Here is a 14,363-nt window from a genome sequence, read left to right as displayed (position 1 = left end):
CAGTGCAAACATCTTGGTACACTTGAAATAAGACTAAACAGACTTATAAGTAGCTTTTCAGCAAGAAGTAGGAGACAGTAATTTTAGAATATAAATTAAAAAGTACTATTTCCATTGGCAGATATTTTTACTTATAACAAGATGTTTTTTACCTTGTTACAAGTGAAATAACCTGCCAGTGAAACTAGAACTTTTCGATTTATATTCAAGAATTATTTACTTGAAACAAGCTCCTATTACTTCTATAAGTTGGAATTTTCTTTTGTACATTTTTTGTCATTGTAGAAGCTTTACATTTAATTTATAAAGGTCTTAAAAAGTCTTAAATTTGAGTTTGTGAAACCTGCAGAAACCCTGATAAAACACTGAAATCCCATCATACTTTCAATAAATCACATGCAACTGTGAACATACAAAACAACATCTCAAATATTTCCAGGTTTCTTTTTAACTTTATTTTATCTGTAGACACTTTATTAATATGCTTTCAATTCAATTCAGGTTTATTTACAGCACATTGAGCAACAATGCATTTAAAAAGGTTTTATATCATAAAAACACAAAGTCGGCAATTGAAGCATCACATTTTATCAAGTGCCATCATTACACATCAAAATGTTGATTAATGTTTCATTCATAATGTTTCAAAAGTCTCAACAGGTGGGTTTTAGTCTAGATTTAAGGAAACTTTTAAATCTAAATATGTTTTGGCTGTTTGCAATTTTTCTGCAAGTTTGTTCCAGATTTATGGAGTAATTAATATGCACCTGTTTATTATGTTTTTAGATATTTATATCTATTTTTCCCGCTCTGTGATTAATAAAGGATTATTCTATTCTGTGATCTTATAATCTATTAACGGGTTAACAGATCAGACAACTGCTGATGACAAGTCAAAGTTTTGTTCCTTCAAACTCACCCTAACCTCTGTGTTTCTGTGTCTCGTTGCGTCTCCAGGACGACCTGGCGGAGCTGGCCTCGCAGCAGTATTATGTTGATTACGGTTCTGAGATTCTTTTGGACCGCCTGCTGAGCCTCATCCCGTCCTACGTCCCGGACAGAGAGATCGGCACGTCCAAGACGGTGGAAAAGTGGGCTCATTTCATCATGGCTGCACACAAAAAGGTGCAAGAAAATGTATTTAGAGGTTGTAGAGGCTGACCTGTCTGCAGCTCCTGAAGTTCAAATGATTTATTTTCTGTTTGTTAACGTCTCTGTTTTGCTGACTCAGGGTATTTACACCCAGAAGAGGTTCGACTCTCAGAAGGTGAAGGAGGAAGTGGTGGACTTTGCTCGCCATAAGTGGCCGTTGCTGTTCTCCCGTTTTTATGAAGCATTCAGGTTCTCAGGTCAGAACCTTCTACATCATCAGAGATTAAATAAATTTATGTTTTATTAAAACCTGTCATGATAACATAATTTGTTATTGTGGATAAGAAACTGGCCCAGAAGTCAATGCGATAAATGAAACTAGAAGATGTTTTAAATGTCCAAAATAAGCAAACAAAACAACCAATTATAAAGTCTCCTTAAACAAAATTGTCCGTTAAAAAAGTTTGAGACCAAAACACCAGACTGAAAACTGTCAGCCAATTTTTGGTAGAAAGAGAAAAACGATAAATCAAGTAATTGGAAATTATTGCAGTTGTTTTAATTTATAATGCGATTAATTGTTTTATTGCAAATTGCGACCGGCCTGGTGAGGATCTTCTAAATCATGAGATAAATATAGATAACATAGATATAGATAAATATTTTATTAAAGCAGTTATTACTGGGACAAACAATTGTTGTTCATTTTCAACTAACATGAAAATGGAATAATATTACAAGTTTTCCCTCTCAGAGATTAATAAACTTTAATTTTGTACAGAATGCTGGAACTGGAAGACATTTTAAATGTCCAAAATAAAACACTGAACAATAAAAATAAATAAGAAATAAATAAAAACTCGACACACAACCAACACCAGAATTGAAATTATTAATCTCATTTTGGTTTATCATTTGGCTTAATTTGATCCTCTTCCACATAATGAAACCCATCTTATTCTTTAGTGGAAACCAGTAAGTTCCCTCTGTTCTTGTTGTTTCTGGCTCTCAGGTCCCAGTCTGCCTAAAAACGACCTGATCGTTGCCGTCAACTGGACCGGCGTTTACTTTGTTGACGAGCAGGAGCAGGTCCTGCTGGAACTCTCTTTCCCAGAAATCTCGGCGGTTTCCAGCAGCAGGTCGTCGCTCTTCCTCCTTGACCCAAACCGACCCAGACCTGAGCGTTCACGTCCAGAACCTGACCTGCTTTTGTTTTTACAGGGGAGGAAAGCTGCAGGGTCAGAGTTTCACTTTGGCCACCATCAAGGGAGAAGAGTTCACCTTCACCTCCAACAACGCAGAAGACATTCGGGACTTAGTGGTGACCTTTCTGGAGGGTTTGAGGCAGAGGTCAAAGTTCGTGGTTGCGCTGCAGGACAGCTCCAATGCTGGTAAGTCCTGAGCTGCGCTCCCACAGCTTTGTCCCAAATCCAACTTTTTCACGGCACGCCTTATTGCAGTCTGAACTGAAAGCCTTGTGACTTTGTGCTTTTACTGCACATAATTTTGTCTGTTTTCAGGGTTTTGAAATATGTTTACCCTATTTTCTTACACTGCTGTAATGAAATACTGTAGTGTAACACAGGAAATGAGACAATGAATACGTAGATACTGGCTAAAACTACAAACATGAAGATGTAAGGTGAAAAAATAAACCTAGGTAGTTTTTAATGAAAATTGTCGTATTAGTTTTGGTAGTTTTATAGTTCCATAGATCACCAAGTCATTCATGCTTCTGGTCGTTCTTTTGATGTGTCCCAAATATCTGTAGTTCTCTGTTATTGCAGTGATCATATAAATATTGACAATTGGAAAATTACATTACAAGCTCCAGACAGAAGTTTCTAACTTTCTTTATTTTAGAAATTCATGCTTATCCATTGGAAATCGTTTAAATTAGTTTCTGCTCAGTAAATTTTACTTTAATTCCTTGAAGAGTTTCATACAGCTTGTTAATTGTGTTGATTTAAAGATGGCCGATGTGACGCGTGTATTCATCTCCTGACCCTCACTTTAAGATGTGTTGATGTTGTCTTCCTGCAGCAGGTGAGGAGTCGACCTTCCTCAGCTTTCGGAAGGGCGACCTGATCATTTTGGACCAGGACACCGGCGAGCAGGTCCTCAACTCCGGTTGGGCGCACGGCATTAACGAACGAACCAATCAGAGAGGAGATTTCCCAGCTGACTCTGTTTACGTTCTGCCATCCATGACTCGTCCCCAACCAGAAGTAGTGGTAGGTGAAAAAATAAATCGCACACGAAATCTCCTAATGATGTTTTTTCTTTTCTTTTTTTTAAGTGTTTGCAGTAAGTTAGGTTTGCTTGTTTCATATTTTCCTAAATGTTTTCTTTAAATCGTAGAAAATATTTTTCCCCTTTACACCACCCAATTAGGCGCTGGTTACCATGACACCAGACCAGCGGCAGGAGTCGGTTCGTGTTTCTCAGATTATCCTGCCAGAGACGGATGACAGACAGAAACCCTACACTCTGGAGGAGTTTTCCTATGACTATTTCAGGTACAAATGTGTGTAACCTGAACATTTATGTGTAAAATCTTAATTATTAGCAGAGCCTCGTGCACAACCAACTAAAATGCAGCATGTGGTTTCTGGATGATAAGTCAATAACAAAACACTTGTCTTTTCCAGCAGCCATTGTACAGCGCATACAGTGGTAAAACCAGCTGACCAAACCTGCTGAAACTCAGCTTGGGTTGCTAAGTAACGGGGTCAGAACTCGCTGGGGTTGCTAGGTAACGGGGTCAGAACTCTGCTGGGGTTGCTAGGTAACGGGGTCAGAACTCTGCTGGGCTTGCTAGGTAACGGGGTCAGAACTCTGCTGGGGTTGCTAGGTAATGGGAAGAACTCTGCTGGCGTTGCTAGGTAACGGGCGGACCTCTGCTGGGGTTGCTAGTGTTGGAGCCGAAATACCATTTATAGAGTTGTTTTTGCGAAAGGATTTGGGAGTCCCAAGTATATTAGAGGTCGTGTAATACACACTAAGTGTAAAGCGTGCCAAGATCTGCCTGCAAAACAACGATTACACGCCATTGGTTGGAACTTTCCAATACACACCAATGAAGACAAAGAGGGTATAAAGAAACGTTGATTTTGAGACTGGTAGGAGATTTTTTGTCGAGACTATGGAATTTTGAGTATTGAACTGCAGAAACTGTAAGAGAATCCGTGGAGTGTAATAAATCTCCGGCTCGTCTATGGCCTAGCAGCAAAATCTATGTCTCCGTCTGTTATTTTCTATTAATTATATATTTAAAAGTAAAGCCACCCTTCAATTCTTCAATAAAAATGGTGACCCCGACCTATTTACCTAGTATTCTTCAATATTAGGTAACAGGGTCAGAACTCTACTGGGGTTGCTAGGTAACGGGGGCAGAACTCTGCTGGGGTTGCTAGGTAACGGGCAGTGCCTGCTGACTTGTGAAATTACCTTCTGGAGGTTTTTGAAGCAGCTCACTTTCCAGACATCAAAAAACATTAACTCACTTCCAGAAAATGCCTGCTTGGTTTTTTAAGGTGCTTGTGTTGGTTTTAGAAGCAGTTGAGGCCCAAGTGGAAGTACAAAAATGCGTAAAATGTGGATTTTTCATAATATGTTCCCATTAATCTATTGTGAACATGACCTGCCATTTCCAGACCTCCTCCCAAACACACTCTGAGCAGAGTGATGGTGACCAAAAACCGAGGAAAAGACAAGATGTGGAGCTGCACCAGAGAGCCGCTCAAGCTGCCGCTGCTGAAGAAGGTTGTCGGCCATGAGGAGCTGGCGCAGGAGGCCTGCATGATCTTCATAGATATCCTTTAAACACAGCAAATATTACGAATAAACACAGGCTCGGTCGTTACATTGAATAGAACCACTTCATTAACTAGTAGAGTTTATCTGAAATGTAAAAGAAATGTTTTTGTCAGGCTGACAATCTGTGTTGGTCAGAAGCTCGCAGACGCTGATTGTGGCTAAAGTTGAATCTCTTTACAACAAATAAATACATTAAAACAAATTTTAATGCATTTTAGATTTTCTCTAATTCACAAAGAGTCAAAATTATACATATAGGCACAAATATGTTCCTAAATTAACTTAAATCTTTGTATACTACAGGGCGTTGAGGGGTCTTGACTGTCTTAATATCTGGTTAGGGAGTTCCTTTATCACCATAGAAAGGGTTAATTTTTCTTTGGGCTGAAATAATTCATCGTGATTAATCGATTATTGAAATAATAGTCAACTAATTCAGTAACTGATTAATTGAGAAATGGAGCATAGAGACTCAAAAACAGCTGTTGGCTTAAAGAACAACACACTCGGAGCAAAAAATATAAACATATTTCACATTTTAAAAAATCTTTGTCTGTAAATACGTTCTACCCAAAAGTCCTTAAGTGGAAATTTTACCTTCATCTTGTTCAAAGTTTGTGAAGAAATTCTCCTATTGAATACATTTTCTACTCAATTATTAATTGGATAATAAAAAAATAGTTTTTTTTTAGCTGCATTCTTTGCTACAAGTAATCAACCCGTAACTAAAGGACTGCTCTGATTTAACCCAAAAAAATTATTTGAGTTATTTGTTTGTAGTTTTTAATGTATTTCCAATATTGTATGAAATAAGCTTAAGTGGTTAAATGAAAAATCCACAGAATGTGCCTTTTTAAAAAATCTGATTAATCATCAGAATAGATTAATATTCCTAATCACTTATCAAATTATCCAGTATTCAGAACAATAACATCTGTTTATGCCTTATGGATGTTTGTAAGCTTCTGTCCAACATTACAGGTTAACAACAGGAAGTTAATCAGGCTCCTTGACCTTTGATCTCACCGATGATGAAGTACATGGGCGACTACCCGTCCAAACGGACGCGCTCCGTCAACGAGCTGACAGACCAGATCTTTGAAGGAGCTTTGAAGGCCGAGCCACTGAAAGACGAGATCTATTGTCAGATCATCAAACAGCTCACGGATAATCACGTCAAGTGTGTAAACTGACATAAACCCTAAAAACGGCACGTTTACTGCTGAGGACCACTTAACAAACACTCACGGACCACTGGGCTTGAAATTTCCCCACAATAACACAACATCTTCGTTTATACGACCGGAAATGAAAACATTCGTCTCTTAACGCACTTATTGTTGTTTTCTTTGTTCAGATGCTGCTTTGTAAATGTGACACCTGGAAATCAAAAACTAAGTTTCTTTACTACAAAGTGTTCTGTGCATTAATATTTTAGAGCTATTTGTAACTTAGAATCACATTAAAAGAAAATAGAAAATTACTTTAGCAGAATCAAAAATCTTCTTTTGCACCATGAAATATAAAAATTATCCACCATTTTCTATCTGTTATGTTTATTCGTAAATTATTACGTAAATAAGAATAACAATAGCTGTTGATGTGTGACAGGAGCATTATAAGTAAGCAAAGTCATAAAAAACAAAGAACAGTTCTCACCAACTGAGACTTGTTCAAAGGAATCAAATCGCTGGTGAATGACGATCATATAAATAATCCTGGCCTTGTTTTCTTAACACTTGTAACTTCAGGTTTTATTTTTAGTGACTCACTAAAAAGAAAGCCACTTATGCATTATTACTTTTCAACACAGTCCTTTGCTAAGCTAACTGTAGCGTTGCACTTTGAGCTGACGTCACGACAAAGTAACGTCGTCTACATGCAGTACCTTACGGACCACTAGAGGGCGACCACTGACCACCAAGGAAAGTTTCAGACTTACTAGAGGTTTGAGTTGTAGTTTATGATGAATTTGACCTTGTTAGAAAAGGAACTAGAAAAAAGAATCAAGCTTTTTTTCTGAACAGGAGCTGAGAATGAGTTTCTCTCTGCTGCAGGTACAGCGAGGAGAAAGGCTGGGAGCTGCTCTGGTTGTGCACTGGTCTGTTTCCTCCCAGTAACGTTCTGCTGCCGCACATCCAGCGGTTCCTCCAGTCCAAGAAGCACCACCCGCTCTCTGGAGACTGCATGCAGAGGCTGCACAAAGCGCTGCGGTAAAACTAACAGCATCGCTGCTCTTATTTTACACAAAACAACATTTAATTCCTAAATTCTGTTTGTAGCTCTAGAGGTTTTTCACTCTTAAAAGGTTGAAACAAATCTTTATTTTACAAAGTTTTTTTTGTTTTTTTTTATGGACATTGTTTTAAATTGGTAATAAAAACTAAAACTGAAATGATTAATCATGATTAATCAATTATTGAAATAATTGTGGATTAATTTAGTAATCAAGTAATCGCCAACTGGAGTTTACAAACTCAAGAACAGGCCCTGGGCTGAGAGTAACATATTCAGAGCAATAACTAAGCAAAAGCTGTGCAAAAAAAATATACATAGAAAACAACAGTTTTAGCTTCACCTGGTTCAAATCTAGTAAAATAAAATTCCTATTAAGCACTAAAGTAATGCTGTGTTTTTGCATCCTGACAGGTAAAATGTTTATATTCTGTATTTAGAAGATTTATTCATTTGCATATTTATGTGTTTCTAATGTTGTAAAAAAGACTTAAGTGGTTAAATGGAAAATATTATTTGTTTTGTCTTATAATTGTCAGAATAATCGATAACTGAAATAATTGTTAGTTGCAGCCATAAATAAAGAAAACTGATTTATTTCCGAGGCGCCCTCTGGTGTTTAACTAATTTGGACTTTTAAGAAAATAATAAAATATAATATTTTATCAAGGTAAAATGAAGTGTATTGATTTATTCTCGTGTTTATATATAAACATTTCCTGTTTGTGTTTAAAAATGTATCTATGCAGATGGTTGATTGATGTTTTGACAAAGCTAACACTAGAAGGTTTTTGCCTCAAACTTTTTTCCTTTAAAATTCTTGTTTATGTCAGTATGTGACATGTTCATTTTGAACCATAAACGAATAAAATCAGAAAATAAATAAATAATGTGATTTTTTTGGTCCTTTTCACAGGAACGGGTCCAGAAAATATCCCCCTCATCTGGTGGAAGTGGAAGCCATTCAACATAAAACGACCCAAATCTTTCACAAAGTTTACTTTCCAGACGACACAGACGAGGTAAGGAGCCAAAAGGCCTGAAGCTTCGCTCATCGACCGAGACGCTTTCTAACCGTCCTGGACTCAAACCTGCAGGCGTTCGAGGTGGAGTCCAGCACCAAGGCGAAGGATTTCTGCCAGAACATCTCCACCAGGCTGCTGCTCAAATCCTCCGAAGGGTTCAGCCTCTTTGTCAAGATCTCTGAAAAGGTCAGAGGTCATGAACTCCACTCCCAGGTTTTCAGGAGCAAAACTGAACTGTTGTTAACGGAAAATTATGGCAAACTAACAGTTCAACAACCTAAAGTGATGAGAATTGCTAACGTCTGAATGTAACATAATATTTCTAATATCAAAAGAATAAACATTTCTTTCGTGTTGCAGGTCATTAGCGTTCCAGAGGGAGATTTCTTCTTCGACTTTGTTCGCCATTTAACAGACTGGATCAAGAAATCCCGACCGGCTAAAGACGGTTTGTTCCTGCATCCGCTGAAAGCTTGAAAATACTTATTTATGTTTAAAACGGCTATAAAAGTAACAATACTTTTACATATTTTTACTCAATATAGGTAAAAAGTAGCTATTAAAGAAATTACTCAAGCACTGAGTAACTGATCAAAACATTAATCAGTTAGCATTTTAGAAATAAACCAACCAAAATACAAAGTTATGAGGTAATTCTGATATTGTAGAGACAAAAATGAAAATAATTAAATTACAAAACAATAAATAAATAAAATCCCATTTCTTTCAATATGAAACTTGAACAAAAAGTGCAGGTCTGTGTCTGGTGAATTTTTGTTTTTCATTCAGTGAAGGGACTGAATTAATTATAATCAGTAATTTTACTCAAGAGTAGCAATACTTTATATTTAAAATACTCAAGTAAAGTAAAAAGAACAGAATAGTAAAAATACTCCGAAAAGAACAGAATTGTAAAAGTTACTCAAGTAAATGTAACTAATTACTGCCAGACTGAGACGTCTTTGCATCCATGTTCTAACATGTTTAAATAATGCAGATTTTTCTAAATGTCTGAGGTTAAATCAGAACTAAACTTTTCTTCTTTTTGATTAGTTGGAATCATCAAAATTATTTCCGTTTTCTAAATGCCTGAAAACTGAGATGGAGACATTTTCAGAGAGCTTTTATTTGTGAACTCGATGCAGATTGAAGGTTTTTAGATGAACCTTTGACGACTCGCCGCTTCTTGAACTCCTGCAGGAATCATCCCGTCTCTGACCTACCAGGTGTTCTTCATGAAGAAGCTGTGGACCAGCACAGTCCCCGGGAAGGATTCGTTCGCTGATTCCATTTTCCATTATTACCAGGTCGGCCTCTTTAGACGATGATCCTTCTACTTTCTCATAATAATCACGCAGTGTTTCATGACGGCGTCTCCTCTGTGTCGCCTTCCTCTCAGGAGCTTCCTAAGTATTTGCGTGGATACCATAAGTGTTCTCGGGAGGAGGTTTTCCACCTCGCAGCGCTGATCTTTCGGGTGAAGTTTGATGACAATAAATCACACTTTCCTTCGATTCCCAAGATGCTCCGTGAGCTGGTTCCCCAGGACCTCATCCGCCAGATGTCTCCGGACGACTGGAGGAGGGTAAAAACATTCAGAAAACCTTTAAATCTGCACTATGTGACTTTAAAAATAAGGTTTTTTACATATTTGTTAAAAGTTTTTAATATAAAGATTGATCTCCTATACCAACTCTTTGAGCTACGATTTGAAGAAATGCACCAAAAACGACCAATCAGAGCAAGGAGGAAGGGCTTAGCGCTGTCAATCAATTTCATGTACTTGTTGCTAAATGTGCTAATAACGGAGAAACAACTTAGTTACAGAAAAGCTGTTCTGTCATCATTGCTAACTAGCCTTAGCTTTCACAGCATTCTGTGCTAACTGCAGTGTAGCACAGAGCAGCGCCACACGAGATTGTGATCGACAGCGCTAAGACCCGCCTACTTGCTCTGATTGGTTGTTTTAGTTAGCTCTGGTAGAAGGCAGATCATCTGTCTCATAAACTGTCTCAACATGATTACAGTTTCAACAAATATATAAAAAAAATATATTTTATAAAAGTTACATATTGCAGCTGTAAGTGTTAAATAAAATGTTAACTTTTAATCTGAATTGTGAATTGCAGTCTATAATCGCGTACTTCAACAAGCAGCCTGGGAAATCGAGGGAAGAGGCTAAGCTGATGTTCCTGAAGATCATCTATAAATGGCCGACCTTTGGCTCCGCCTTCTTTGAGGTCAAGGTAAACGCAGCGAAGCCTGTCGATTTCTCTGATCTGCTGTTTGTTTTGAATTCTGACCCGACCAGCTCTGCTACGTTTTTGCTCATCAAATTTTCATTTGTGGTGCTTTTGCTTTGAAGATACTAATAAAAGTTTAAAGGTCAGAAGGTCAACCAGCCCCGACCCACATTCCCCAAATCAGGCTAAATTGGTGTCAAGTGTTTGTGCAACAAAATGTTTTGTTTACTATCATTTCAAAGTTGTTAATAAATATTTCCATAGGTTGTAAAATTTTTAACAAATCTATACAGAAAAAGTTTATATTTTTTCACACGATGGCATTTCCTCTTTAGCAAACCACGGAGCCGAACTTCCCAGAGATTCTGCTGATCGCCATCAACAAGCATGGAGTCAGTCTGATCGACCCAAAGGCCAAGGTTCGTCTTCAGATCGTTTACCGTTCAGATGGGGAGCTTCATGATTCCAGAGGTTGAATTTTTACATGACTAAAGCTGGAAAACCAAAAAGGCTGTGTGTTTGGTTCTGTAGGACATCTTGACCACCCATCCCTTCACCAAGATCTCCAACTGGAGCAGCGGGAACACCTACTTCCACATCACCATAGGGAACCTGGTCAGAGGAAGCAAGCTGCTCTGTGAGACTTCACTGGTAGGCGACTGAAAATTAGCTTCACGCGTCATTTTTTACTGAGCTCAGAAAATTACTTAAAGGTGACCAATAATGCTTCCTTGAAGAGGTTGGAATATGTCTGCGGTCTATACAAAACATAGTCTTCACATTTTCTGCTGAAAATCATTAGTATAAAATGAGATTCTTTCTATTTTGAGGTGCTGCAGGGCGTTTTAGCTGCTGCTGATCACGCCCCAAACTCAACGTTAACATTCACACATGAAAATTGCTCCAAACAGATGTGCAATTATACAACTGTACATATTTGAAAAGCAGTAGTAGAGCCTCCTGCACAACCAATATGAATGCAACAAGTGGTTCCTGGATGGTAAGTCAACAACAAAACACTTGTATTTTCCAGCAGCCATTGTACAGCACATACGGCGGTAAAAAAAACCAGCTGACCAAACATGCTGGAGCTCAGCTTAGGTTGCTAGGTAACAGGTTGGGCTTTGCTGTGGTTGCTAGGTAACGGGCACTGCCTGCTGATTTGTTACGTTCCAGAAGGTTTTCGAAATGACTAATTTTCCAGACACCAAAAAACAGATCGTGTTTGTTTTAAGCACTTTGGTTGTTTTGAGAAGCAGAAGAAACCAAATTGGAAGCATAAAAATATAAAACACTGATGTTGCATAAAAGGTCCCTTTAAAAATCTACCAAAGTGGGCGGGGCCAAGCAGGTGGTAAATGTCAGGAGAATTTGACTGCAGTAGCCACATTCAACCCAAAGAGGGCAGCATTGAGACGGGTTTAGGCAAAATATTGCAGAATTAAATAAGTTTACAGAAAAATATCACTATTTGCACAGTAACATAAAGAAAGAACCTTTAGGCACCAACTTACATGATTTATCTGTAATAAAAAACTTTGATTTGGGTTTTAGTTGCTCTTTACTCGTTCCTGGACCTGAAACACTGAGAACGCTTCAGTTTTCCAATATCTGGTCTATTGATCGCCCATCAGGCGTAATCAGCTGATCGATGGAGCCTCTCTGCTCATTCAGGCGTAAACCAACTGAAATTGATGCTTTGCGTTTCCAGGGTTACAAGATGGACGACCTGTTGACCTCCTACATCAGTCAGATGCTGACCAACATGAACAAGCAGCGCTCTGGGCGGGGCCACAGTAAGTGAACGTCTTATTGGCAGGAGGCCACCGAGCTCATCCGCCTGCTGCGCCCCATTGGTCAGCACTGCAGCTGGGGGCGGAGCTTCGGCCACCAGCTGTGGTGGATGAGCCGCAGTCCTTCTGCGTATTCGGAGGGAACCGACCTGACCGAGGACAGCTCGACGGCGAGCGGCGGCGACCCCGGAGACGACCCCGGCGAAGGCCCCAGTCACTGGTACCAGTACAGCTGTGATGATGAAGACGAGCCGTCCAGCGAGGATGACTACCTCTGAGAGCAGAACGCCTTCAACGCGCCGCTGCCGCTTCCTTTAGATGATCAATCACCTGCTGTCAGAAATCACCTCAAATACTGATAACAATAAAACACACAGGTGAGATTTTACCTGCGACGGAGTGTTTAGGCCGTACCAAGAAAAATAAAGTCATCATGAGAATCGAGTTGTCATTTTACGAGAATAGTCATATGAAGACAAAGTTTTAATATTACACGAATAAAGTCATGATATCAGGGGAATAAATGTAATTTTATGACGTAGTTTACTTTCTTTGCCTGGCCGTGATTCTCCGTCGTATTAATCTCTCCTCTAAAGGTTTTAATTTAATGTTTTAACTCTACCGCCACCAGGGGGCGACATATTAAACCACAATCATCTGTTTTATTGTACGAGTAGAATTAAAAGTAAAAAATGAAAGAAAATACTTGTATGTGAGCAATTTATTTTATATTAAATGACTTAACTCTGTTTTAGATTGTTTATGCATAAATGGAAATTAACAAAGTCTAATCTGGTTGTATTACGGCATGTAGAGTAAAGAAATAATGTTCATAATGTCACGTTTTTATGCTCCAGCTGAGATAAACTTGAAATGAAAAAAAAAACAGTTTCTCTGGGTTTTTTTTTCACTTTTCATAAATAATATTTAGGAAATGTTTTGTTTTTGACCAACAGGAGGATTAAAGTGTGGCTGTCTGAAGGTCAGTTAGAGGTCGAAACTGATCAAATATTTCTCTAGAATATTGTACCTCTGCTTTATTTTCGTCAGCTCTTCCCCTGTATGTTCCTTTATGCTCTAACTACAGCCTAGATCCTCTTTCATTGAGGATTTCAGCTAAAATTAGGTTTATATTTATCATTTTTCTCATCATCAAACTTTAACCGAATGTTTTATTTTCCTCTGACCCAAAAAGTGTTTGAATTTAACTGAGAGGATCAGTGGATAGAAAATACAAGCAGATTAACATTTCACTGTAACACACATTGGAGTATAATTATATTAAATTTAATTAACAAAATGTTATTTTCAGAAAGAGTTTTAGTTGGAAAATAATCATCAATAAAAAACAAAAGTGTCAAACGGATGCAGAAACTGAACATAATTTATTTTAGTTCATAATTACTGGTTTAATGCAAGTTTTTTTTCTGTCAAGATGAATGACTTTTAAAATAACCAGATATTTATCCAGGGAATTTATTGTTTTTCTTTGATAAGTTTTTGTTTGTGAACCTGCAGAAACATCTGAGACGTTAAGAGTCAAATCTTTTAAAGTTTGTTTTAAAACATTTTGATTTTTAGTCTTTATACAATAGATTTTGCTTCTGTTCAGACACTGACGTCTTTCCGTCCATTTTAGATGCAGCTTTGAAACATTTTGATTATTTTAAATCACTTTAAATCTCTAGGGAGTTTTTTTTATTATTATTTTATAAAACTTTTGTGGGATTTTAAATAAAAACCAGCTGCATCAAACTCCAGGAACTCAACATGGAGATCAAATCCCACAGAGAAGTAAGTGAACCTTTTATTCACAGGCGATATTCTCTTTCAGTGAATATTCCCAGTTTCAAATAGCAGATTTAAAATAAATGGAAATTTTTTTTTATAGCCAAGTGATCATTAGTAATTGATTTAAATGCATCTCTGTGTTTACAGGATCTGGTTCGGATGGATTTGCGTTCCTGCATCATTCTGACGGGTAAAAACATTTTATTTCTTTTCTCTTGTTTATAAACTGAAGTATTTACACCCCAGAATCCTCCTGGTTTTGTCCCAATCATGAAATAATTATCTGAGTAAATACAAAAAGCAGTTTTTAAATGATTTTATTCGCCGAGGGGAAAACGGTTTTTCAAACAAACTTGACCCAACAT

The 14,363-nt window shown here is 37.7% G+C and overlaps 1 protein-coding gene across 9 annotated transcripts in view; it reads left to right on the top strand.

The window, feature by feature from the left end:
- myo7aa (myosin VIIAa) overlaps window positions 1–13,081 on the top strand; it is a 54,482-nt gene extending 41,401 nt beyond the window's left edge. For all 9 annotated transcript variants that reach the window (XM_081614919.1, XM_081614920.1, XM_081614921.1 and 6 more), the window contains 18 exons: window positions 958–1,125; window positions 1,232–1,349; window positions 2,105–2,231; window positions 2,314–2,483; window positions 3,136–3,326; window positions 3,487–3,611; window positions 4,749–4,906; window positions 5,938–6,091; window positions 6,969–7,124; window positions 8,063–8,168; window positions 8,244–8,357; window positions 8,532–8,619; window positions 9,372–9,478; window positions 9,571–9,756; window positions 10,301–10,417; window positions 10,750–10,833; window positions 10,946–11,065; window positions 12,126–13,081. In XM_081614919.1, coding sequence (XP_081471045.1) covers window positions 958–1,125; window positions 1,232–1,349; window positions 2,105–2,231; window positions 2,314–2,483; window positions 3,136–3,326; window positions 3,487–3,611; window positions 4,749–4,906; window positions 5,938–6,091; window positions 6,969–7,124; window positions 8,063–8,168; window positions 8,244–8,357; window positions 8,532–8,619; window positions 9,372–9,478; window positions 9,571–9,756; window positions 10,301–10,417; window positions 10,750–10,833; window positions 10,946–11,065; window positions 12,126–12,218 — 2,382 coding nt within the window. In that variant the 3' untranslated portion in view covers window positions 12,219–13,081. The remainder of the gene's footprint in view (window positions 1–957; window positions 1,126–1,231; window positions 1,350–2,104; window positions 2,232–2,313; window positions 2,484–3,135; window positions 3,327–3,486; window positions 3,612–4,748; window positions 4,907–5,937; window positions 6,092–6,968; window positions 7,125–8,062; window positions 8,169–8,243; window positions 8,358–8,531; window positions 8,620–9,371; window positions 9,479–9,570; window positions 9,757–10,300; window positions 10,418–10,749; window positions 10,834–10,945; window positions 11,066–12,125) is intronic.
- Window positions 13,082–14,363: the final 1,282 nt, after the last annotated feature.

Source organism: Poecilia reticulata, chromosome 13 (genome assembly GCF_904066995.2).
Source record: "Poecilia reticulata chromosome 13, P_reticulata-male-v2, whole genome shotgun sequence".
Classification (NCBI taxonomy): domain Eukaryota; kingdom Metazoa; phylum Chordata; class Actinopteri; order Cyprinodontiformes; family Poeciliidae; genus Poecilia; species Poecilia reticulata.
The sequence above is the reverse complement of the archived record's forward strand: the minus strand, read 5'-3'. Positions and strand labels throughout refer to the sequence as shown.